Source organism: Zosterops lateralis (genome assembly GCF_965231275.1).
Source record: "Zosterops lateralis genome assembly, chromosome: 9".
In the NCBI taxonomy this organism is placed as follows: Eukaryota; Metazoa; Chordata; class Aves; order Passeriformes; family Zosteropidae; genus Zosterops; species Zosterops lateralis.
Window position 1 is genome coordinate 29581132 of NC_139769.1, and position 26903 is coordinate 29608034.

At 42.8% G+C, this 26903-nt stretch overlaps 1 protein-coding gene across 3 annotated transcripts; it reads left to right on the forward strand.

Annotated features, from left to right (window-relative positions):
- The first annotated feature begins 8487 nt into the window (after positions 1–8487).
- Positions 8488–26535, forward strand: NTMT2 (N-terminal Xaa-Pro-Lys N-methyltransferase 2). 3 transcript variants are annotated; one of them, XM_083867902.1, is made up of 5 exons: positions 8488–8778; positions 9269–9401; positions 16114–16289; positions 21687–21936; positions 24314–26535. In XM_083867902.1, exons 2-5 carry the CDS (start codon positions 9386–9388, stop codon positions 24580–24582), a joined length of 711 nt encoding a protein of 236 aa, XP_083724028.1. In that variant the 5' UTR covers positions 8488–8778; positions 9269–9385; the 3' UTR covers positions 24583–26535. The 3 variants fall into 3 exon arrangements, with proteins under 3 accessions (XP_083724028.1, XP_083724026.1, XP_083724027.1); XM_083867900.1 differs by lacking the exon at positions 9269–9401 and having other exon boundaries at positions 8585–8778; XM_083867901.1 differs by lacking the exon at positions 8488–8778 and having other exon boundaries at positions 8891–9401.
- The last annotated feature ends 368 nt before the right edge of the window (positions 26536–26903 follow it).

The window sequence follows — 26903 nt, forward strand, 5'->3', positions numbered from 1 at the left end:
GTTTTTCAATATTAATTCTAAATACTTCAGACACTGGCTATTTCCTTTAAAAAGTGAAGATTTTGCACAGCACTTTACAGTCAAAATCTTTTTGTTAAGTTTTTTAACTGTCACGGACAATGCCGGCATCGTTCTTCATATCAGGAAAAACTCTTCTACTTTTACAGATAGCAGAATTTTTGTATTTGTTTCCACCTAATTTTAGCCAAAGCACATAAGGAGTGTAGCAGACTGGAAGTACAAGGAGAGGCATTCAAGCTAGATGAATTCAGACCTGAAATAAAACATAAAATTTTAGTAGGATAGCACTTAACACATGGAATGACTTACCTTAGGATTTATGAGTTGATGCTTCCCCATTATTACCAGTATCAGGAGCTAGAGAAAGAGAATGTGGGTGAGTGTAGAGTAAATCCTTTCCCAGGGTCTGTCCTGATGCTCATTGTTTTATTTCCATCATGGAAGGAACCAAGCAGAGGCTGAACTTGGGTTTGATTAAGTGCACTTTCCCCTTTGCCCTGCTTGGTGAGGGAAAAGCAGGAGAGCATTTGGGGCACCTGGAAGAGGCTGTCAGAGGAGGATGGTGATGGTGGGGTGACAACGAAAGACCTGAGAGGCAGAAGGGAATGTAGAGTGAAGAATATTCCTTCACCCCCTCAGCTGTGCTTTCCAGGAGCCTGGAAAGCACTGGGGGAAGGAAAAAACAGAGACTGGTCTGGCTAGCCCATGAGTAAGAAAATAGGAGAGCCCAGGAGTTCAGCTCTGGAAATTACTGGTTCTCAGGAGCTTCTGAGTTACAATATTGGAGGTTTTACAGTGCTGTTGAGCTGTGTGTTGAAAAAACAATCCTTCAGCTTTCAACTAATTTAGTTACCATCTGTAAGCTGTTTAAGCCATTCCCCTTATTTCACTTTCCCAGTTTAATTTTGCTCTGTGTGCTTTTTCTTCATTCCATCTCCTACATGTGCATTTGTGCAGGCACAGAGGAGCACATAGGTGTGTAACTGAGGGTTTTCTATGGAGCTGGAAAACACAACTGTCACTGATGTTCTTTGTGGGCAGAACAGGGTGATGCTACATCACTGTAACCCATCCACAGACTGCTGGCATTTTGCTGTGGGGACCCACAGCCTGTTTCTCACATCGGCATATTTTATATAGACACAGGAAGAATGAAATACATTAAAAAGTAAGTGCTTTCTGCTACAAAACTCCGACATTGGCATTTGTGTAGATGTCTGAGTTTTATTTTGTACAAAACGCAATTTGCTACTGGATTTCAGATTTCAGAGTTAACATATTACAGTTGTCCTTAGCTCACCCAGCTGAGCATCTCATGTGTTTCATGAGATTCCCCTGGAACCCAGGGGCATATCAGTTGTCATGTCAAGGCATAGTGAGGTGAGTAAATTAGTAGCATTCCACGTATCCTGGGCTTTATTGGCTAGTAGGGAAGAATCCCAGAAGGAAAGCACTGTAATTTTGCCAGGTCCATCCTGTGTTTCCTATAGTTTTGCTCTAGAATTTTTTTTCATACGTATTGTCTCAGTGCCAGTGCTTGTGGTCTCTGAAATTAAAAGCATTTCTCATAAAGGGGATTATGAGATTAAAAATACTGCTCGTAAAGAACACATTGATCCTCACTGGAAGGATGACAGACATAAAAACATCCAATTACTGGTGTCACTAAATAAAACTAATTTAGGAGATAACAGTACATTTTAAGCAAATAGTGGGGATGTATTAGATTTACAAACTGCAAGAACTTTCCTTCCCAGTGTGCTCGTTCTTCATTTATCATTTTATAAGAAAACCCCTTAAACGAAAAGTTAGTCTCATACAAATGTCACTTGCTAGCTTTCTTGCTAATCCAGAGGAAATATTATCCTAGTGGTCCCTGAGGTCCAATGTCTAGGTGTTGGATACATGATAAACTTACTTGAAGCTTTCTCAGTGAGATATAGTCCTCTGGAGACAACTGTGGATTTAATTTTTCAAGCTTTAGTACAACCTAACCTCTTAAAAACAAGATTTAAGTTTCCCTTGTCAGGTCAGTTAAGAGTTTATGCTTTTATTTTACTCTTTTTTTTTTTTTCATTTCCCTCCTCTGCTACTTGCCCAGACTGTTAATCCCCAGCCTCTGGAGGAAACATTTAACCATCTCAAACCTTTCATGTCTTGATCATTTTTTGGGTCCAAAGGACAACACACATACATTTGGCTTTTGAATTGTTCTAGTCTGAGAGTTTATCTAGAAAGTATCAGTGCAAAGCAAACAATTTCCAGTCTTGATCATGTAGGTTCTACATCAGTTCTGAACAGAGGTGGTTTTTGCAAGTTCTGAACCACTCCTCTGTGTAAGAGCAGTATTTCACACAAAGAGGTGTGTTTTTCTCTGCAATTTATCTTCCTGTGTGTTTATGCTATCTGGGAGTTGAGTTTAATCTAGTTTTCTTACCCCTTAATATTTATCACTCAGTGTTTCAGAAACGGTAAATTTAATGTTTCAGGGCATGCACAGAATCTAACTGGTGAATTCCTGGTATTGAGATACTCCACACAACTCAGAGACAGGTTAAGGATGAAGGCTGATTAAGCCAGCAACATCATGGACACTGAAATGTATCTGAAATGCAAAGGATATTATACTCCTGATACTTTTACTGATCCAGAAAAATGCTGCTTACAGCTCCTGACCCCTGTCATCTCCCTGCTGTGCACACACACACACACACACACACACACACACACACACACACACAGTCCTGCCAGACTGTTCCTTCTCAGGAGCTAAAGGTGCCAGAGGTCTTTCAAGGTCACTTGTCATATTTGTTCTCTACAGTCAACTTTTCTTTTTTCCTTTCAGTTCATTTTTCTTTGACTTCCTGAGGAAATTAGTTTTATCTTGCCTTACCTATCCGTGCATTCATCAGGTTTCTTCTCTCTCCCTCTTAATAACCTTGTGACATGTTGGCCAAGTGCAGTCACCACTGAAAGATGTGCACGGAGTCTGCAAGTTAATTAAGTTTCTTGAGGTTTGTTCTCTGGCTGCCAGGTAGATGAGGGAGAGACCTGTGCTGAGGACTGTGCTGAGGGAGAGTTAAGCAGAGTTCAGCTCTTTGGCAGCTGTGAGGGGTCAGTCCCTCCGTGCACACTCTCCACACAGACAGCACAGAGGAACTGCTGGCCAAACTGTCCCAGAGCAGCTCCAGACTGGCTGCAGCACAGGCAGTTTGTTGTCCAGGGTGGATCTTTCCCAACAGATGGCAAGTGAGAGGAACTATGGGGCTTGTTTCAGATGGAAGCAGAAAGAAACACATCTAAAAGAAGCTCTCATGTTGCTCTGTGTATTTTCCAGTTTAATTCTAACAGTTCTGAGTGAAATGATGTTCACCACCACTGCTGTGAAAAGTGCTGCTGTATCAGATCAGGGAAACCCAGTCTGATGTTTGCCATCTGAGCCAACAGCAGGGAGGGATCCACAGAGCTGCAGATCTTAAAGTCTGGATCTTTACATCTCTGCCTCTGCAAAAAAGAGATGCAGATTGAGAAGGTTAAATGGACTCTCTTGTCCATGGTCTGCACACAGCACTTCTTTCTACAGCTCTGTTGTTACCCATTGCGCTCTTTTCTTTCTCAGGGTGGAGTTTCTCTTCTGTCAGGATGTTCACGCTCTACACAAAGGTTGTCTCCTCCTGACATTACCACTTCCATGTCACATCACCAGCGTGTGCCCCGTTTTCCCCACACTGCGGGGGGCTTAGGGCTTAGGCCTTCTGAGAGTTCAGGAAAATACCTGGTCTGGTTCTGTGCAGGAGCAGTATGGAAGTGCTAAGAACTAGCCAAAGCACATTTCCTACTGAATGGATTTAGGCTGTTCCCTTAATCTGCTGCCAGTGGCTGTCAGACACAGGAAAGCTGGGCAGTAGCTCTGTGGTCTGAGCAATGGGTCAGTCTCATGCCCTAGGTAGGAAGGATCCAGCTGAGAGGAAGTGGAAAGGCATGTTTTTTCTGGCAGTGTTGTGTGCAGAAGGAGCTTTGATGGTGTGGGTTGCCATCTTTCTTTTGCTTTGGAATTGAAAATAAATCCTTGAGAGACTTTTCACCAAAGCATTTCTGGCAGTTGCATGCCAGAGCTGAAAGACATTAAGGCTGACTTATCTCCCACTTGCCCAGTTCTCCCTGAGGGGTTTCTGCATTGCTTTTTGTGCTGTTTGATCAGTGTGCAGCATCCTCTTTATCCCTGCTCACCAAACCACTATCCCCTCTGATCACTCCTTAAAACTTTCTTCTTACAGCTTCAATGGCTGAGCCAGGCAGTTTCCAGAGCCCCTTCCTCCTTGGTTAGAGCTGTGCCTACATTCTTAAACAGAGCTGTGAGGGCATGGGAGCTGTGCACACTCACATGCACAAGGCTACAGCAGACTTGATCCCGCATTTTCCAAACCAAACAAGCCTCCCCACTCAGCCAGGAGAAGATTTTTGTTAGCTTTCACCTCCAAAAGGAGCTTTACCCTGCACTTGAGCCAACAGAGGGCAATAGACTCAAAATTCAATACTGAAAAGAAATGCTTTTAAAAAATGTCTCTGAGCAGCCCAGCCCTTACCATATCTGAAGTCACATATCACAGTGAAAGGCAGCATTCCACACTGGACCTAAAGCCTTCTCAGGCTCCATCAATTAAACCACCACATCTGGGGTGGAAGAGACTCAGCAAAGAGCTCTCACTAGGGTTCAATGAGAACCAGATGTTGTGGGCACAGCTGTCATGCTTCTTATCAAGAACAACAGAGCAGCCCCTGCTGCAGTTTCATCAGGAACCCTGCCCTTCCTTCCCTTCATCCTCAGCACTACTGAGCGTCCCTAACCAGAACCAAATAAAATCCTCACAACCAAAGTGTTTAGGAGTCCTCCCCAAATATTGCTATTTATGTTGGCATACTGTTTGTGGATCTCCAGATCAGGGTCCTGCTGGGACTCTCACAGTGCTTGGGACACGATCTTCAAGCTGCCTCTCCTACTCAAGAGTGGCTTCATTCACGCCCTTTATAAAGTAATTTAGTGTTGGCACCAGGGCTAGAAGGTTTAGAGGGAAAGCAATGTGTGCTCCCTCCATAGGGATACAGCTCTGGCCAATTTCAGTTCCATTTATTTTAATATATTTACCCATAGGGCTCAGATGCTGTGTTTTGTTGCTTTAGATGGAATTCCAGATTGCTAAATTCCAATTGTATAAACGATAACAGATTGCTGCTGTGACTGCACCCATGAAAGCACATAGGAATTGTGCAGGATATGCCCTGAAGGCTCTGAGTCATCCTGACCTACAAGCAGTGAATTCTGCTTTGGAAATGTGGTTCAAAGCAAGGGTTTCTCCTGAGACATCAGAAGTCCTGTCCTCCCAAGGTTGGGTCTTTGCCCACAGACTTGCTTTGCTCTGCATTTCCTTGCCACAGAATGATTTTGCAAGACTGACCAGTCTGCTGGAGACATTATTCTTGTTTGCACTTGCAAATGATAGACTGAAACCAATCTACCTGAACCTGATTATGAATAAACAAATAAAAATTAGAAGGGAAATAGCCCTGCAAACAAACCAAAGCATTTTGTTTGGCCCAACACAGAAATTTTTGTGTGTGTGAGAAAAGGGCAGTCTTTCAGTTTCTCATCAACCCAAAGTACTTTTTTTTTTTTGTCAATTCTACAGTCAACTCAAAACTAAATTATTTCCACAGTAATAATTTTGAAAACTGCTAAGTCTGATAGGACCCATGAGTGGCATTCAGGATTGTGACTAAGAGTTTTGGACCTTAGCAAGTCAGATAATTTGTGCATCCACTGTGCATCCATATTGCTATTTTCCAGCCTGACAGCCAGACAGGGCCGTTCACTGCTGCTCTGAGTGAGCCATTGAAGCTGCAGCCAGGGCAATCCAGGCAGGAGGCAGTGTAAAGGTTACCAGCTGCCATCCAACCTTGCAGCTGTTCTTCAGTGCCCTCAGAACTGCACGTGTGCCCTCTGCCCATGCCTCTTCTGTCAACATCATCCTGTGGTTCTCCAGAACTCCTAAAAACCTGTTGTCAAAGATAAAACAAAAATTACTTGCTTTAACCGCATCTACTCCTGACAGCATATGCCAAGCATGAGTGTGAGGGAGAACGACTGCAAAGGCCTTTCTAAGATAAAGAGAAATCTTGCAGCAGTCCTGATGGTTTGTCTGTGTGGAAATTAGATTGCATACCAGGTGTTTTGTAAGCAGAACATAGTCATTTAAAGGCAATATTGACCCTTTGTGAGCACATGTTTTTATTTTTCTCTTCTGTGCAGCTGATGTGTTTCAGAAGTAGTGTGTACAGCTCAAATCTGCACAGGGACAGGTGGTTACCTACTAATACAAAAGCAAGTCCAGCTCCTCTTTAAATATCCTGATGCTCCAACAAGCAGATGCCCCTTGGATCTTGCAGCAACTCATCATAAGCCATCTGATACCTTATTTAAAATGGGCTACTTAAGCAGAGATGAGCTGCAGGTGTTTTAACAAGAAGCTGCTCTAGCTGATCCCTCACTTTAATTTCTGCTAAGCCTCTTGTCACAGAACTGCCTGATCTCATGGGAAGGAAGAGGAAGTCACACAGCAGAATTATTTGCTTACTCACATAAATACAAGCACATTCTTATTTTAGACCAAAAGCTGTCCAAGCCAATGACTGTCAGGCATAATGGATGTGTAGACTGTTAGTTCAGTTTACTCCACTTTATCCATAGCTCTGGATTCTCCAGGGTCCCTACCACAAAGAAAAAGGCTGGGTAGCTGGCTTCAACTTCAGAAAGAGTCAAATGGCCATTTGGGAAGGGAGACTAAGGTTGAGATGTGGGTTTGCTCACATTTCAGCAGTCACACGACAGGTAGTGTGGGTGCCATCACGCCCATACTCAAATCCACACTTCTTGTTAATGCAGATGTGGGATGTGTAATAGTGCTTGAATTGTTCTCAGCTTCTGGGTAGACTGATAGTACTCGTGTTCAGAATGTGAGTTTAGGAGACAGCGTGAACCACTTGTGAGTTTTTCTTAGCAGAAAATATTAATATGCTGCTGTTGACAAATAGAAAATGAAGCACTCACTTTGTGGAAACAAACAAACAACAAAAATCAAACAAAAATACCCCAACCCTGCTATTTATGCATTCTTTATCATGCAGTTCTGGGCACAAATCTGTTGGATCTAAGCTTTGACAGGAGTAGGAAGTGCTTTGAAAGTCCTTTAAAAGGCTCAGTGCTCTTGAGATTCACTTGCTTAGGTGTACTAGTATCTGAAGACCAAGGGTGTGTCCACAGCAACTCATATATTACAGAGCTGCAACAGGGATTTGATCACATGCAGGTAAAATAACAGAAGTTGTGTTTATGCAGCTTTCTGGAAATTTTCACTCATTTTGTGTAGGGTAGCACTACTGTGAGTCAAAATCACCTCTAATTTATCTAAGAGAGTTATAACCAACATTCACCATTAAAAACAAACTCTGTTTTTTTCAGAACTGCTATTTCTGACACATTTGTATTGGGTGAGAACTGTACCATGGAAAGATAAGTGTGGGTGTCACTGTGCCAAACAATTCTTATGGGGTGTCTGGTAAGAGGAAATCTCACTTTTTCTGAGTGAAACCAGGATTACCTTTGGCTGTTGTGGCACCCCCTGGAGCACACCTCTCTGACAGGATGAAGCAGGGAGATCTGCATTATGGATATGGCCACTGCCATCCCAGGTGGCTGTTCCAGCCCCCAGACTGTGGCAGGCGACAAATTCCCACATGTCAGTTGTGAGCTGGACTAGGGAAATGATCCCACTTGAAAGAAAATTAAGTATATTTTTCCAAATAAGATTTATTTTCCTTCGTGAAGGCTGGTTCACCTTTGTGCTGTTCTTAAAAACTTGGTCAGATATTTGTCAGGAGGTTGCAGTGCTGCTAGGAATGTAGGGCAGCCCACTGGTATTGGGAACATCCAATTTCCTGATTGTGCTTCTGCAGTGCAGCGTACTGACACTACAGACACCTGGAACAAACAGCTTGGAAAGGGGAAACCTTTGCTTGCTAGAATCACAGTTTATCAGGACTCACAGTTTGTGTAGAGTCACATCCATGTTCTGTCTTCTGGCCTTCCTCTTGAGTGCCCTGCACTGAAGAACTAATAGTGAAGGAGCGACACAGAAACAAAATCACCCTGCAAGATATAAGAGGGAGATTCTGGATAATATCTGAGTTCCTTTGAAGTGAAAGCTGAATAAATTAGGAAAAGTACAATTCAATTAAAGCTACTCCTTTTTGGAGTAGATATACTGTTAACCTGGCTAAGCTGTTTCCTGGTGGATTTTTTTTTCCCACTTTCCAGCACCTGCTTGTTTCAGAGGGCAACACTCCAGGGATAACTGTGAGACAGTGCCAAGAGCCAGCGTTTCTCACTCCCACCTCGCCCGCCTCCGCCCCCTGCCACACACCCCGATATAGAATGACAGCACATTGCCACAATTTAAATGACACTGCCTCTGCCCCCTCGGAAGGACAGGTCCTCCAGAGAACACTGGCCACAGCAGCTGCCCACTCTCCCCCAAGATATCTTCATCATGGCCTACAAAGCAGCACATTTGGCTTTTAAGTCGCGCTGGCACAAGACAGACGAAGAACTCTGTCGGCACAGCATGTCCTTTGTCTTGCACAAGGCCATCCAAAACGACTTCTTCAAGTGTTACCTTTATCTGCTGGAAAAGCTTCCCCTGGGTGAGTTGCCGTGGGCAGGAGTGTCCGTGTGTGCTCTGGAAAGATGGATCGTGTCAGATGGTGCAGGGCAAGCGTGTTACTGACGCTGACAAGGAGGAGTAGTTTTGAGAAATGCAGCTCAGGAGATTGCAGTGCTCGCTAAAGAGCTTGGAACTGTGTCTCCCAACTCCCTCTAATCCAGTAGCCTGCTGTTTCACCTAAATACTTCACAGATTCTTAGAGGAGGGCAAGGGAAAGACTTGCAAGAGTGAATGAGAAGTTTGGTTTCTGTCTGACCATCCCTGTTTTTGCCATCATTTGAGTAAAACATGCTTTGACCTGTTTGCAGCTTGGAAGGACAAATGGAAAATTAGCAGAGCTGGCAGATGGTTCTTTCTTTTGCCTGATACCTGTTTTGTTGTCATTCTGGGTATCCTTAATTCTAGTGTTTGTATTGTTTTGGACAAGTGCTTGAAAGGAAGTGATTTAAATTTTTTTTTTTTTTTTTTAGAGTCTTTGTTACGGAGATTTCTGCAAAAGATTGTCTAACCTACTGTTTGTTCTCTGGGAGGAAAATGCTTCCAAAAATTGTTTATAGATAAATTTCAGTGGCAGCCTCTGGTACAGAATGCCAAGAGGGTTTGGTAGGTTTTTTGTATTTCTTTTAAGATGTAGAAAATGAATGTTCATTTCTTATGAAAATTGAATAAGAAACCCTGAATAAGAAACAAAATTTCCCTGCATGGAAAAAAAAAGTAGATTTGACTTGAATCTGTATTATGACAGCATGTCCTGGTTCAAGCAGAATTATCCAGCCTACACTCAATGTCAGAACTGCAGGAATTTTAATATGGGAAGGATGAGCCTGTGCAATCTGTTTAAGTGAATTCTTGGGGGTTCCTTTCTAATTGAATGATCCATTTAGGCAAAACAAATCTCTTACCTGTTGGTGTGAACTGTACAGATGCCAGTGATAACTCTGCTCAAGAGGGTAGAATTCATTAATCCTGTAAAGAGAAAAAATATTTCCATGTTATCTTAGTATTTTTAATGTGGCTTTTTAAATGCAATATCTGCAGCTATTTAAAATGAAACATGGAAGATAAATACTCCTATCCCTAGTGGTAGGTAGCTGTGAACAATGGAAAGAAAGGAAAGATGGAAAGGAAGGGAAATAATTTACAGGTTGATGGAATCTCATGAAGTCGATGAAAATGTTATTCTTTCATTTGTTTTGAAAATAAACTGAGCAGGATTTCCTACAGTGTTAACTGTTAGTGTAAGTACCACTACATCATTTTAAGGTTACAAGGTACCATTATGAGTGTCTAACTTAAAATTGAGTGTAAAAATTCTGGCATTGGGCTTGTAACTTGTCTGGGTCACAGTATGTATTTATGAACACAGAAATACCTTGGTTTAAGTGTCTCAAATGGCTGAGAACCCATCAGTCACCATTCAGCTGTTTCCAGGCTAATTGCTTCACTCATAAAACTATACTTATTTCTTGTCTGAATTTTATTTGAATTTCCATTCCTGGCCAACAGGCTTTGAAAAATGTTCCTATCAGACCAAAGGTCCCCTCTGCCAGGCTTTTCATGACCTGCCTCATTAAAACTTATCTAATGATCTAACAAGGCTATTGCCAGCTTGACTTTGACTCCATGGAAGATGGACTGTGAGGCCAGCCCTTATGTGAATATGCAGCATGTCTCTTACTCCATGGTTATTGCCATGAATTAAAAGTGGGTGTGAGGACAGGTGGAATAGTTCATGTGCCCTGAATCCAGGGAACTTCACATCCTGCTATGATGCCCAGGGCATGGGTAGGGGGACAGTCAGGCAGGTAAAGAATGTTTGGGTGATTGGCTCGGAGAGTTGTGCTCAAATCTTGAGCTCAGTGGAATCCTGCAAGGGTCTGTCCTGGGACCTGTCCTGTTTGGAACCATGGAATGGTTTGAGCTAGAAGGGACCTTCACGTTCATCTGGTTTCAGCCCCCTGCTGTCTTTATCAGTAACCTGGAGGAGGTGAACAACCTGGAAGATGTTTTATCATCCCATCCAGAGACTGCAGGCAGTTGCCAGGACTTGCCCACAAGCTCTAAATCAGGACTGCCACCCAGAGGCACCTAAACAGGCCTGAGGAAGGAGGCAGTAACAACCCAGTGCCATTCAAATCCACTGAAATTCCAGCCCAAACACCAAGTGGTGTACCCCTGGGCAGCAGCACCACGGACTGGTCAGTGTCTGGCCAGGGAGTGCCCTCCTGGTGGGGTTTTGGTAGGCAGCAGCTGAATGTCCTGGAAGCAAAGAGAGCCAACAGAATCCCAGGATGAATTAACAAAAGCATGGCTAGTTGATCGAAGGAAGGGATGATCCCCTTTTCTGCGGCAGTCATTAGACCCTACATGTAGAGCCTTGAACTGCTAGTGCAGGAAATGACATGGAATGAATTGGAAGACCCTCAATGTGGTGAGGGAACAGGAACACATGCCTTGTGAAGACAGACAAGGGGAATGGGGCATGTTCAGCTAGAAGAGAGGCCAAATATCCTGCTATTACCTACAGGGAGGTCAGAAATAAGATGGAGCTAAGATCTGCACAGTTGTGTGCAGCATGAAGACAAAGACTGGTGGCCATAAATCAAAAGTAGTCCAGACTGGCTATATCTTTTTATGTGAGGACTGTCAGGCATTGAAACAGGTTGCTCAGGGACGTTGTACAATTCTCCATCACTGGAGGCTTTCTAAACCTGGCTGTCTAAACCCTGATGAACCTCATGTCTGTCCCTGCTATGAGCAGCAGTTTGGAGCAGAGACTTCCTCAAGTCTCTCTCAACTTGGACTATCCTGTGATCCAGTGCTCTCTGTGATGGCGAGGACAGAACGTGGCAGGTCTGAACATCTCTGCATAATGTTTCCAGCTCAGTTCAGAGTGGGCCTGAGCAGAAATGAGCTGAACTTCTCAGGCCTCAAGACTAGAGCCAGATATCTCTGTGTAAACAGTGTCAAAGGACTAGAGCAACACCATGACCTAGCAGGGAAGTTAAGCATGTGCTTGACCCAACTTAGGAATAATAACAGTGAAACCAAGCCTCATACTGAATCCTGCAGTGCTGCCCAGGGTCAGCAAGGTCCAAAACTTCCTTCAAACTCTGCTAACTCCACACTCCCCCCACTCCATTGCTGGGTTCAGTGGTGGAGCTCTTCTAGGCATGTTTACTTAGGAGCTGAGCATATCTGGTATCACAGCCTGTTAAAAGAAACATGTCACTTTTACAGACCAGGCTAACATTTATAAATAAAAGACATGAGTAACTTCAGGCCCTGATCCAACAATGTACTTAAATGTGTGTGAGAGCCCTTAAGCCCAGTGGACTTTATTGGAGCTACTCAGATGCTGGAAATTATGCACGTGTTTACATGGGCTGTGGGACTCAGTGCCAGTGGGCTGAGATCTGCAGTGGAAAACTGAGAAGATCCATCCCTGGAGACAAATATTCCTGTGTGTGAGGCACGTGGCTGTAAGTAAAATCTGCTTTGGGGGTGGGATGATGTTCATCCTCTATAAAACAGAATTTACATGGTGCTCAGACCACAGTAGAGAGGTAGATTCTACTGTGCACACAGATAACTGTTTTTCAACTGATGCACAAAGCAGATGTTGCATTTAAAAGGGAGCACTCAGCCAAACTGGAATTAGTTCAGTATCTTGCAGAAGGCAATTTGAGCCACAAAATAATGTTCACAAATAAAAACTTCAAAAAAATTACTTGCAACATTTACTTCTGCCAGGGAAATTTAGTTGAGGAAACCCTGAAGTCAAGAACTGTAAGGCAGCATACTGCAGGTTGGGATTGCACTGGGTCTTACCTATTAAGTGGTCCATTTCTTCAGAGCTTTAGACCGGATGCCCTGAAAACAACATTTTTAACTGATCCATAAGAAAATATGAGAGATAATGTTTTGAACTTTGCAGGGCAAAAGGCTCAGGTGGATAGTGTCTCTCTAAGTTCACATTGGTTGGCATTCAGCTGTAGATCACAGTCTGCATCCAGACTGTGTTTGCAGTGACTGAAAATTATTGATGTCTCATGACTGGAGTGACCTTTAGGGAGCCAGTTCATGCCCTCAGCCTGCCTGAGCTGTGGGTTTGCTTCAACCATCTCTGCCTGGGGACTTGCCAGCAGATTCAGCTGAGGGACAAGTGTGCCATGAAAAAGTTTCTTCTTTACTGGAAACACATTCCTGACTTTAAATCTTACAAGTTACCTGCCTTAACCCTGAAAACCTCATATGTTAGACAGCTGCCCGCCCTGTGATGTCTGAGGAAGTTGCAGCCTGTGTTGTGCTATCCTGCTCATGCCCTACTTTATGAAATTCATTGAAGGCAGGCTGTGCACCCATAGCAGGCCTCACAAGTATTTCATTTCCTGATGCACAAGGCAGTCCCACATGGATCATGGAAAGAGAGATGCCTCTGGCTAGGCAGGTCCTGTTATGAGGGGGAGGCACAGCTGCAGCACTGACAGACACCAAGGACATGTGGCACTTCCCTTTTGGGGTAGATTCCTGCAAGCTGGCAAACCTCCTCCTTCTCCCTGTGGTGCTGCTGCTGGAGCCTGTGTGCCAGGCACAGCTGCAAGGCAGATCAGAGGTGAGGCTGATTGGCTGTGTCTGGAAAACCGGTTGTGCACTGGGAGAGTTGGCAGTGCTGCAAATTCCTGAGAGGGAGGAGCAACACTGAGGGAGCAAGAGGTGGAAATCACCTCTATAGATTTCACACTGTACAGGTGAGGCTGTGGGCCCACAGGAGAAAACTTTGGGTACAGTGCCCCTCTTTGCACTGGCCCATGTCCTTCCATGCCCTGGGGTGGGAGACATTCATAAAAACATCTTTGCACAGTGTAATGCATAGAGAAGCCCCTGTGGATGCTCACCCAGAGCTGGTTTCAGATGCCAGACGTAGGGCAGGGCTCTGGGGACCCAGATGGCCTGGGAGGAGCTGCAGTCAGCTGGTGTGTGCATGTAAGTCCTGGCAGGAATTCTGCAAGCCTGATATTGGTTCTGAGTGAGAAATGTGAGAGCACACACTCCAGATCTGATATCCTGAACACCATATCGTCCCCCTGTGTTGCTGCAGGTCAGGGTCATGTTTTGAGTAGAAGGACTCTGAATATTTGGTTCATGCTGTCCTGGTGTGCAGACAGCCTGTAAATGCCTTTCCTTTCAATCTAGCAAAATGGGATAAATCACTGTCCCCTGACAGGTCCATGAAAAAATCCCTGGAATCATCACTGGGTTCATATATGGAAGATCTCACAAAGCCAACAGAAATGAATCCCAACAGAGATTCAGTTCTATTCAGCAGAAAGGTTGACCTCAGAAACAGAGCAAAAGGAGACACAGAGAAGACAAGATGGTGCCACTTCTGGATAAGGACAGAGATATCCCTTACTGGAAAAATCCCAGCCACTGATGGAGTCTTTTTCCCAGGCTCTGGGAGCCACCCTGGCCAAGTTGTGCTGGGGATTGGCTGCTGCCCCCTTCATATTAATTTCTTCAGCTAAATGGTTTCTTCTGAGTATGTGAATATAATCAGTGGAGTGTGTAAAACTCCCAGGTTTGACCCTTGCTGGGCTCAGTGCTTCTTGTGGTATAAATTTCTCAGGCATAACATAAATGTGTAATGGATTAAAGCCTTAATAGTATCCATTCAGCAGTTGACTTAAGCAGGTGATGACAAGAGGGGCTGGTAATGCTGCTTTTGTTGGATGAGGGATATGCTGGGCACGCTGCTTATATGTAACCCAATAGCACTATTCTGTTCCGAGTGGTCCTTGGTGGTAATTATTCCCTACCCTACTTCCTTTGTCCCCCCGTCATTTGCCTCCAAAATGTCACACTCCTGCTGAGGATGGGCAGGCACACACTTATCATTCCCCGCTGAGCTTGCTTGCCCTCAATTAAATACATTCCAGGCTTATATTCAGGGGCTCTGGCCTTACTCTCCTCCTCTGTGTGGTGGGCATAATTCCTGTTCCCCAGCCTGCACATGCCTATGCAGCCCCTTCCCAGCAGCAGCTGGCAGTGCTCCCATGGAAGTTTGAAGATGCAGGGACAAAGAACTGCTCCCTGGTCCTTCTGTGCAGCTGGCAGGGAGCTCTCCCTCTCTCTCTTGTCATGAACACAGAAGGTGTTTGCTGCTGGACCACTTCCAGTTCCCTGAGCACACTGGGAAGCTGCAGCAGAGCTGGTCTCACAGTGCAAGGTGGTGCTTGCAAAGGCTGGTTCCTAGTGTGGCTCCATCCCTCCTTGCTTGGCTTTCACTGTCAGGCTTGGAGGTGTGTTTTTGGTGGAGGGTCTGTCACACTCACAGGAGAACACCTGGGCAGTTGTGTGCACACATGAGACAGTCAGGGGTGATGATTTCCAAGCAAAATTCATAGCCTGCCTCAATCCAAACTTTCGAGCTTTGAACCCATACTTTTGGTATGCTGATGCACATCAAGTACAGAAAAAGCCAGGATGTAGAGGATAGACCTCAGTTTTCAAAGAACAGGGCAAAATAGCCCTTTATCCAGCAAAACTCACAGGTTTTAATAAGAAAGCTTCAAAATACTGATTGCTGTATGTTACCAGCAATGTAGCCAAGCAATGAAAAGAAACATCCAAGGCTCTGGCACACAGGAACCATTCAGTTTATCACCCACTGATTACCTTCCTCCTTGATCTGTGGTAGATGAAAATTTAGGACTGTCTCTTCTAAATTGGGTCTCCCTGTGTACTCATTTAGGCCTGAGGCTACCATCTGCTCCTTGGTTCAGCTTACTTGCACTGCCACAGACCATACAGTATCACTAAAAATAAACCAGAGCAAGTGCCTCATTCATCCACTCTCTTCCTGGTGCAGTCTCCATGCAGCTGTCAATAACTGGAAAGCGTATCTGAGGATCTGCACAACAATTGGGTCAGTGATAGCAGAAATTATGACCCTGCACAGTGCTAAATGCTGCCCCACAGCTTTTCCAGGAAAAATCAAACCACTTCATGTCCTTGGCATGTGTGTTCACTTCAAACCTGAAGTGATTTTTCACTGACACGAAAACCTAGTGTGATGATTGAAATGACTTCTGAACCTGGAAAGCGCTAAATTTGCACGAGGAGGGCTGGATCCCTTCAAGATCTTGTAGGATTCAACCCAACACCGTTCCTTCCACCATTGCTTTAGGAACAGATTTGGTGTTTTGAAGGCTCAACTTAAATTTACAGGTCTTCATCATCATGCCTCTGGAGCAATTAACTAAGCCAGAATTATCTGTCACTAGCAATAAAATGGTCATTTATCTGCTTGCAGTGAAACTTTACGCCCTGACAAGTCAAGTCATCAATGGGGAGATGCAGTTCTATGCCAGGGCCAAGCACTTCTACCGGGAGGTGCCCGCCACGGAGGAGGGAATGATGGGAGACTACATCGAGCTCTCCAACACAGACGTTGAATCCTCCCGGGAATTTCTCAGGAAGTTTGTTGGGGTGAGTCGTTTACTCTCATCTTCTGCAAGAAGCAGTGGTGATGTGTCAAAAATGACATGCACGGTGCCCAGCCACCACGTGTCACATCTGATTTGCAGTCACGGGTCACCACTGTTGTTGGGTCTAGTCGTGTCTTCTGACAGGTCATTCATCAGCATGAATACACATTTTGTCTGGTCTCACACCATTATTTACCTGTTTTACATCCTTTACTAATGCTCCCAAGCTGCAATGAGGGTTGTGCAAAGAGTTCTTGTAGCTGAGTTTGCGTGAGGGATTAATTCTGAGTGCAGGACTGGGACCTTTCGTGATAAAATCCTTGTTGGCTTCAGTGGCAGATTTGTCTGTGCAAATTCTTCCAGTCCAGTTGGGAAACTAGCTGAGACTAAATGCCCAGTTTCTGGTTTGCCTATTTATAGATATTTCTGAGAATGCTGCAACAAAACTCACCATCTCCCACACACTGGAAGTATATAGAATAAGTTACACATTAGGCAAAATATTTTTCCTTAAACATTCCAGTGTCACTGAACACCTTTTTAGGCAGATTGCTAAAGGGCTGTAAACATCTTGAAAGGTCTGCTCTGGCCTGAATTGCAAGAAGGTGCCAAGTGGGATTTTAAGAGCAGTATCACTTTGGTCTTTAGGTTTCCAAAAATCCTGTTGAGTTCTAAAGCTATCTTTGGAAGTCTGAAAATCTTTAGAAGTGTGGCCTGATAGTTTTCTGACTGCTCTTCCCTCTTCCCAGGGAAGGAGCCCACTAAATCCGCTCAACAACAGTATTAGATGTAAAAGAATCCACAAACAAATTTTTAAAGTTCTCCTGCTGACAAAATGACTAGTTCTATATAATGCTACCATAGCTCTTTAATTTTCTGCTCAAATGTACAAATTTGGGAAAGCCAGATGACCTTTTTTTAGCCTGAATGATCCACTGTGGGAAGAAAGCTCAATAGGTTAATTAGATGTTGTATAAAAAAAAAGCACCGTTCAAATGGATTGGGCTGGAAAATGAGTGTGGCTTGACAACAGATACAAATCATGCAGAGCAGTGAAGGGCAAGTGATGGCAAAGTTTGCTTTATCTGATAGAGGGAGACACTTGGGGCCATGAGCCAGCAAAACACAAGTGGATAGCTGCATTTTTCTATATCAACAATTATTTGTGTTAATGCTGAGGCAAAAAAGGGTGCTCAGAACCTCCCCATATCACACTGTCAACAAACACAAAATGAGGAAAAACAAACAAGGTTCAGTAAGGAAATGAATTCAGAAAAAAATTAAATACAGTTGAGGCAAATGCCTTAAGTTTTATTTAACTCTTGTTTTAAGGACATTTGAGGAATTCAAGTGGTGCATAAGTGTGTGCTCAGAGGAAGGTTTCTCCCTTCCTAGACGTCACATAGAGGCAGTTTCCTGCAGCAGGTTTGTGTCACACTGTTACACTTTCTCCTCTCCAAGACCTGAAAAGGAAAGATGTACAGTCTGTGACAGAGTTTCACAAGCCAAAGAGGAATCATACCCAATGCATCAGCTGTGATGACAGATACAAAATACTCCAGAGCAAAATTCCTACTCCTATAATTAGCCAGGGATAGAAAGGATACTCTGAATGGCCAAGATCAAACAAGAAAAAAATAAAAGAGGAACAGAAAGGAGTCTGCACCTTTTGCTTATTCTGATTTAGTTTGTTAAAGCCTGTCCTCTGTTGAGATGTAGTCAATTGATTATGTTACCTATGGTCTATTTTCCTTTCTTACTACAGAAATTTGAATCCTGCTCAACCAGATACAGATATTTAGTGGCTTTCTGTAGCAGTGACTTTATAATAAAGCTAATGAACTGTCTTACCAAGTTTACGGCTCTATGAATATTTTTTTAACCCATAAGGTGATCAAGATAGAAAAAAAAATCTCCTTCACCATAATATACTTTCTCTTTTTTTAAGAGAAGTCTAACAAAATTGGAAAGTAGGAAAATTTGTTTCAGATCAACTGAACAATTTTTTTATTGTTTCACCCTCTGAAAAACTTTTCTCTTTGTTTTCAAGAGCTCAAATCAGTTCCAAAATAAAAAAAAATGCTCTATAGAAATGAAAAGTTGACAAGTTTGAATTCTTTTTTCTTTGAAAGTTATGAAAAAAGAATAAGTACTTTGACATTTTTAACATTCTTCTCCATGTTCTTTTGGCTAAAAAATATTCTCCAGATTTGAAATACCAGTTTCACAGAGAGTTTTATTCACTTAAAACTTTACCTTCTGGCAAAACCAGCGCTCCCTAAAAAAATACTTGCCCGGTTCCACTCAGATTACCCCTCTTGAGTTAGTTTGGCTGGCGTGGAAATGCCACACAGTGACATTTCCCTTCCATGACTGATGTTGCATACCTTTAGGTATGGCATTTCTTAGCATGATCCTGAGCACCACTGTAAACTGAGCTACACATTTCTTTACCATGGGAGAATTTATCTTGCCCGGGCACATGGAAGGAATTACAGAGAGGGACTGAAGGCTTCACTTATATTTTAGCCTGTCTCCTTCGCGGGCGAGTCGAATGGAGTTGAAAGTGCCACTGTGCTCGAGTTAAGAGGTTTTATGTGTGTGTGGGCAGAACTCAAACCAAGAGCAACATGGCTTGAGCCAACAGTGCTCTGCAGACAAGCTCCAGGCTGTCTCAGCCACAAGGTTATCAGCACAGCTACAGCCCTGCATATTTATGGCAGCGTGCTAATGCCTCAATGTCCACACAGCCACTGTGTTTCCAAGTGCCTAATCCGGAGGTGGGGAGTAAAAAAGAAAATAAAGAAAACAAAGGAAGCATTAATTCGATGTCAGTTGTGAGCTGTAGGTGTGTAAAATATTACAGATGGAGATTATATTGACTTTATAGCTCCCTCTCTGCCCTCAACGCTTTCTCCCTCTCTTGCCCCCAACTCACCTGCATGATTGGTTACTTGCTGAGTGAAAACTTCTTGAAAGTGATTTTTCTCCAGTTTGATCAGGGTGATAGAAGAGATGTTGTTGAAAATGTGCTCTTTTTTATTTATTTAGAAGGAAAACCTCTGGGATTTTTATCTGTTTCTTGAACTCTGATTCTTTTTTTTGTCCTACATAACTTCACTGCCTTTCTGCTCTTCCCAGACCTGAAGTAGCACCAGGAATATATCCCATAGCTCTTTTATTCCGAATGAAATTTATGAGTGCCATATTTAGCTTTAGATAACAATTTTGGGGTGTATATGTGTCCTTAAGGACAGTGATTCTGAGTAATGGGAAGCAAGTAGTCAGAAGAGCAGTCAGTCTCAAATTTTGAAACCTGTTCTGGCTTACGGTTTTCACTTACACTATTTTTTTAAATAACGAGTCTGATTTTCAACTCAATTAGACTTTTGGGAAAATGTTAGCCTTCCAAAGAAAATGTTAATTCTCTGTCAAAGCCCTGAGCACTTCCAAACTGAAAATATATTAGCTGAACATGGAATTATGTCAACATTTTCATTACAAATGGAGCCGTGGTGTTTCACAGGGCTTCTCAACTGACTGCCCAAAGCTCTCACTCCTTTTCAGCAAAGTGTGGGATCGAACTTCATCTCCCAAGACTGTTCCCTTTCCTTCTTCTTGATGGCACACAGAGATGTGTCATCAGAGGTCCTTGCTGTGATGTGTCATGGGAGATGAATTTCTTGTTTTGAGTGAGGTACTGTGACTGTAGATTTTGTGAAACACAAGTGTTGAAGGAATTACCTGGCTTTTTGTCAAATTCTGTTGGTGGTTTTGGTAAATCATCTCAGTTTTCTCAGCAGCTTCCTCAAAGATTTTTAGTTAATCCCATCAGTGTAGACCTGTATGTATCTGCCAGCCAGCAATATGGACATCCACCTTGTAAAGATCCAAGACGCTGTTCCTTCTCCATTCCTGAACTCCTTGTTACCTCTTAGTCTGGTCCTCAGCAAAAGCCACGTGCTCCTAAGTGCAGCCTGTGGATGAGGAATGGCTCCCATTTTCTGGCTAACTACAAACAGGTAGTCTCCAGAGCCCAATAGGGTTGAAGGTCTGTGGACTCATGCACACATCAGGAGATTAATCTTCCTGGCCATACAAATTGGCAGCAGCAGCCCTGGAGACTGGTGAGAGCCCTTGAGGGCCATGTGCTCTTTCTGCAGTTACTCCATGTAATCAGATGCTCGCCTGGGCTATTCATAGTCATGTCATTGACAGTGCTGTCCTTTGACCTTAATAATCTACTGAATTACCCACTGAAGCCAGGCCAAAAAAGTGTGAGTTACGTGATTTATGCTTGGTTCATTACAAAGGAGGGTCTCCCAATAAGCAAGAAGAGCAAGACTCTTCCTGGACTTATTGCCTTTGAGTGCAGTGAAGTTGCAGCAGGAACTTTGGCCCACAGCTTTCACTTCAACGCTCAGTTCCAGAGGACAGGGAAAAGGTGTTTACATTTGCTTTTAATATATTTGTTTAACAGATAGCTTTGGCCAGGGGAGCTCCTATCCCACAGTCAGTGCATGTGTAGACTCAGAATTTCTGTTTTACAGAACAGCAGCAGGCTCTTAAGAGCTGTTTTATAGCTAGAATGGAAGCTTTCGGGGTGAAATACAGCTTTCATTATAAAGCTTCTTTTAACAGCGCTTCATTATTTTCTCATAGTCACAGCCTTTGTGCCACATTTTTTCATGTCTGATCTCTGTCCAAAGATGACATTTATGAAGAAAAAAGGAACAGTTAAATAAAACCTAGTTAATCATCTTTCTTGTCTCTATGCCTAAAAGAGAAATTCTGTATATGCTCCAGCCCAAACTTCTTGAGTTCTCGTAAGTTACCTACCACTCCAAGATCTTTGTTCAAACACAATTTGTTTTGAGAACTGCACTTTGATCTCAGGGATTCTGTGTATCTGCAGAAATGCCCATGGGCACCTTGGGAGCTCTGTGCTGCAGAAGTTACTGCTTCCATGCAGTATTTGCTGTATGCTTCCTTTTTTAGAGGCCTTTACAGGTCACAGAATGAGGCTTATCTAGTCTCATAGTTGCCTGTGAGGTGTGAACATTTGAAATTGCAAGGACTTTACAAAGAGAAGTGGATCTTCCGAGAAAGCTAGAAGCTTGTAAAATACTCTGTCTCTTCTTACACCAAGCAAAACCTTCCTGTACAGCCATAAATGCAGTGAAAAGTCCCAGCAGCAGCAGCCCAGGAATGTCACAGCCCAGCCCAGCCCAGACAGTGGAACCCAAATCTGTGCTGATTCTTATCAATCTCCCAACAGCCCTGCAAAGATGAGGAGAGAAGACACCAGGCTGGCTGGACACAGAGAGGGTTGCAGGGTTGCTCTGATCTTTTCAGGTGGTATTTTTCGGATTTCAAATAATTTTCTTGTATCCCACAGGGGGTGGGGAAGGCTGGCACCAGCCGCGCCCTGGACTGTGGCTCTGGGATAGGTCGGATCAGCAAGCACGTCCTGCTGCCGGTTTTCAAGAGTGTGGAGCTGGTGGATATGATGGAGAATTTCCTGGCTGAGGTCCCAAACTACCTGCAGGGCAAGGAGGACAGAGTAGAGATGTATTACTGCAAAAGCCTCCAGGAATTTACACCAGCCCCACAAAGATATGACGTCATCTGGATTCAGTGGGTTTCAGGTTAGTTCTGTGTGATCCTTCTGGCCTGACATCTCACAGAACATGCAACCTGGGCTCAGAGGAGTTCTCAGTCTTTGGGACTAGTTCCTAAAACATCAGGAGAGACTTCTGAGAGTTCCCCCAAGCCACATGCACAGTGGCTACAAATCAAGTTGGTTTTTTCAGGTCATGTATTGGAGAAATGTACCAGTCCCTGGAGAGCAGCTTGCATGCAAAGGTGCAGCTGAGGGGATTTTCTGGAGCAGGAATACTCTTTCTTAGTTGCCTGAGGTGCAGCCAGACTTGAGAACAGTGGTTTCTGAATCTGGTTATGCAGATTTGGAGGTATTTCAGGAAACAATCAGGAAAAAAGCCATAGTGGAATCACCAATACCTATAAATCAGATCAGGTCTTACTACATGCAGTGATGTTTATCAGACAGGTTCCCTTAGCTGTGTCACACAGTAGCCTCTCCTATAAGAAACATCTGCTTCTTGTCCTGCAGCCACCCCAGTGAATGCCTGCAGCATTTGGAGCAATCAGATAATGAGGGCTATGTACCTTACCAAAGAAAAATAAAATTCTGTGCAGTGGAAAGAAGGTTTTCTCCTAATCTGTGAACCAAAGTGTCCATGGTGCAGTTTTAGAGGGCAGAAGGAATTATTCAAGAGGAGGTCTGAACAAATTGCTTTAGAGCAGTGTAATTTTCCTTTGTGTTTTTGCTTTTCTTTAATAATGAGTCATTGCAGTAAATGTAGCTCTTGCCTCGCCTTTTGAACAAATCCAAGTCAAAATGAGGAGAAATGAGCTTAGACCTCCCTAAGGCTGTGTTGGTCAGGTATGTGGCTCCTAACTAAGGGAGCTATCCTATTCTTAACATAGACATAGATCTTTATCTCCTTTCCCCATCAATGTCAAGGAGATATTGAGTCATCTTAGTCATTAATCAAACTTTTACTCCTATCTTGAATTTGGCTAAAATATGCCAACAAATTCATTTGATGGAGTGAGTGTCTGCTAGAGAGCAACACCTTCAAGATCTCATTTTGTTAGGGAGTTACCCTAAAAGCCAAGTAAAGAGAAAAATAAGTTCCAAAATAGGTGTTCAAAAGCTTCAATAAATCTTGCCAATGAAATCTTGATTTGTCTTATGCATGCATAAGCATGTGAACCCTGCCAGTCATTTTGGAAAAAAGTGAAAGTGCAAGCTTACATTTCATCTCGAAATTACCATTTTCCTTCAACTTGAAAGGTATTCAGCTTTAGCGCCTTTTTTTGTTTGTTTTTGGTTTTTTTTTTTTTTGTTTTGTTTTTTTTTTGTTTTTTTTTTTTTTTTTTGTTTGTTTTTTTGTTTTTTTGTTAGGACTAGTTAAAGAAACTTGACATGCTCTGTCAAAATGTGGTTTTGAAATTACAACTTCCATTTATAAAAGTTTAAATCTTCCATCAAGAAAACAAAATAGTTTAACTAGAAAACACAGGTGATTATTTTTTCCAAGTTTTTCATTCAGTTTCTGATCACCTGTCCTTGTTTATTCTTGTTAGGTGTTTCACATCTGAGAGTTCTCATTTTGCTCTTCTCTGAGCTCTACACCACTGTTCTCAACAAAACTCCTGGTCTTTGAGAAGGAAGGATAAGAAACAGAATCTCAATAATATCTTGGAAAAAACCACTATTTTAAAATGTTAACATATCTGCAAAAATCCCATGGGGTATGGAGTAACATGAGGAGTTTAACTGGCATTTTGGAAGATCTTGCATTGTTTGCTGGATCTTTGATCCAGAACTCTTTTGATGGGTATATAGTGTTACACAAATTTACAGAGATTTTTAGCAGTAAAAGAGAGGGGACTGGGATTATCTAGTTTGACCTACTCTATATCCCAAGCTGTTCTATTCATTCCTTTACCCTTGTGCTAAGCCAGTAGTTTGTGTTCAATTAAAACATATCTTGAAAGATTCAACCACACTTGGTTTGAGGACTTGAAGAGGTGGTAAACCCCACTTCTGTTGGTAGTTTCCAATGGGTAATTGCTTACACTGTTAAACACTTGTCACTCGTTCCCTATGTGAATTTGTTTGGCTCTAGCTTCCTGCCACTGATTCTTATTATAACTTAAACCACCAGATTAAAGATCCCTTCAGCACCCACTATTTTCTCCTCTCCCCTCAGTGGCTTCTGTCCACATCTGTTGCTGCTACCAGTATGGATCCTAAATATTGATTGGAGTTCATATTTATTGATCTCGTTGATTTGCCCAAGATTTCCTAGTTATATCTGGCAGGACTAGAATAATAATTTCCTGGAATAAACAGGCCATGGAGACTCAGATCAAGGCACCATTCCAACATGTCTGAATGGCTGACAGTGATCTTTTCCATCTTTTCTCCTGTAGGATACCTGACAGACAAAGATCTCCTGGAGTTTCTGATTCGCTGCCAGGACGGCTTGAAGGACAACGGTGTGATCATCCTGAAGGACAATGTGGCCAGGGAGGGCTGCACCCTGGACTCCCTGGACAGCAGCGTGATCCGAGACCTGAACATCCTGCACAGCCTCATCGAGATGAGTGGTCTCACTGTGCTGCGGGAGGAGAGGCAGGAGGGTTTCCCCGAGCAGTGTGTCCCTGTCTGGATGCTGGCCATGCAGAAAGGCCACTCCTGACTGCCCAGGGACACTGCAGGAACCAGACTGTGGATGAGCCATGCCACTGGGAAGGAGAAAAGCACCTCCTGGAATTCTCACCATGCACTGCTCCAGGGCAGCAGCTCCTAAAGGATCAGGAGAGAATGACGAAGTTTCTCCCAGGAACAATCTGCATCTAAATCCTACCTGCTCCTTCATTCTTTCAATTTTTAAAGTTTTCCTAACCTTTCCTAACCTCCTTGTCAGATCTCTCTTCCATTAAGCAGTCAATACTGTACAAAACTAATTTAATAGACAATAATTAGTTCTGAAATTTCTGTAGTAGTTAATAGATTTTTGGGTGTTGTGTAGGAGCTGTTAACAAGCCTGGTTTTACTATGGCACTTAAGTCTTCTGGGAATTTAAGAAGAATCTGTTAGATCACTGAAGCAGGAAATTCAAGTCACTTCTGGAAAACCTCACCCAAATTGTGACTGTCCTCTCTACCTGTACTTTAAAATATTTAAATCAAGAATATAAGGAAAGTTTAATTTTTTGTTGGCATCAGCTATGCAGGGGGTTTTTTTGTTGGTTTTGATTGATTGTTTGGTGGGTTTTGTGGGGTTTTTGGTTGAGGTTTTTTTTGCATTTCTGTCAATTTGGACAATAAAACAACCTGGTTAATTTTCCATTTTTAGGAGCTACTTCATCTTCCTGATGTTTCTGCTGTAGAACAATAGTGGTGCATAGGGGATTTCACAGTCGGGGGGAAAACTTGGCTGACAAATATCTGCATGTTTGCATTGAAATTTTGTGAAAAGCTTGCCCCACATATTACATTCTAGAAAATATTTTTTTTCCCAAATGTTCACAGTGGAAACCACTTGAAAGCCTGTCTTTATTTTTCATACCACTGTACATTTCTTTCTTTCCCACATTCAGAACGAGTCTGGCACCATATGCAGAGCTAATGGGACTTCACGGAGCGTTAATAGTAAGACTGTAAGAAGAACTAATACAGTATTGTATTAATTAACAACTGTGCTAAACTGCAGAGAGTGTTAGTGTAACCCAAAAGTTGTGATTTATATTCAAAGAGCAGCTGTATAAGCCTGGATTTGAAAATACTGACATGCAGCCCATCTCCTTGAGGCTCACAGAAATTATAAATTGAGCTTCTTGTCCTCTTCATGGAGGCACAGAAAGTTCATTTTGCAAACAGATTAAGAATTTGGAATTCTGCTTCATTCTAAAGATGTGAAAGAGGGAATTTTGAAATTTGTTATGAGGGAAAGCTACACAACTACAGTTCTCCAAGTTGATTAAAATTTTTTCTCCAGACAAAATCAAATGTTTCTTTTGAATTGAAGTTGTAACATAATTTGCACTTAAAATGTTACTAAGGCTTGTTCAACATTTTAGAAATTAATGATAACATTAGAAATGTCCTGACTGTCAGAATTTTTATCACATCTTACTCCCCTGAAATGCAGTCCTGGCAAAGCTTTTCAGACTTTGTAAAGAGTTGCACTCTGACAAATCTCTCTGTACTAGTGGAAAGGAGTGGAAAACACCCCTCACATGACAGCAAGCACAATTGGCTGTGTCAAATACTGTCAGCTGTGTTAGATTAACTAAAAAAGAAGCCTGAAGATAACAAGATAAGGGAGCTTCTCAGCTGGATTTTAGTACACATTGCTGTCCTTTGATAACAAATCTCCAATTTTGATTTTAATTGCGTAACTCATCTTCTCTGGCAATATGTTTGCACATGTTGAGAATTACCAGTTTATGACAGAAGGCTTTCTGCCATCAACTCTTATCCAGTAACTCTTCTGTTAATGTTCCATCACTAATTGTAGCATTAAGGAAAACCACACTGGTGATTCGGTGAATATTCTGACATTTCTTATAGCCTAGAAACCTATGGTTCCCATGACTCAGATGCTTCTGGAATGTTTTGACTAATTCTTTCATTCTGATCAGCTGGTATTGGATGGAAATTGAGTAAGTAATATTTTTATCAAGAAAGAGGCATCAGACCTATAGTTAGTAACACCAATAAGCAAAAAGAAGGGAATATTTACATATTTTCCTTTACATGGATTAGAAATTAATTTGCCCTTCACCATTTTTTTCTTCCAGCCAGAGACATCTGTTATGGTGCAGAATTCCTGGGGACTGCTGGAGATCCTTGTGCAGTGGCATCTGTGCCAGGCAGGTCTGAGTGGTGTTGTCACTGCCATGGTGAGAGAATGGCATTGTGGAAATGGGGGGATAAAGAATTTTATACAAATCTAAACAGCTGCCACATCTTACAGGGCACACTATATCAGCTGGTCATGTACACACCAGAGTGG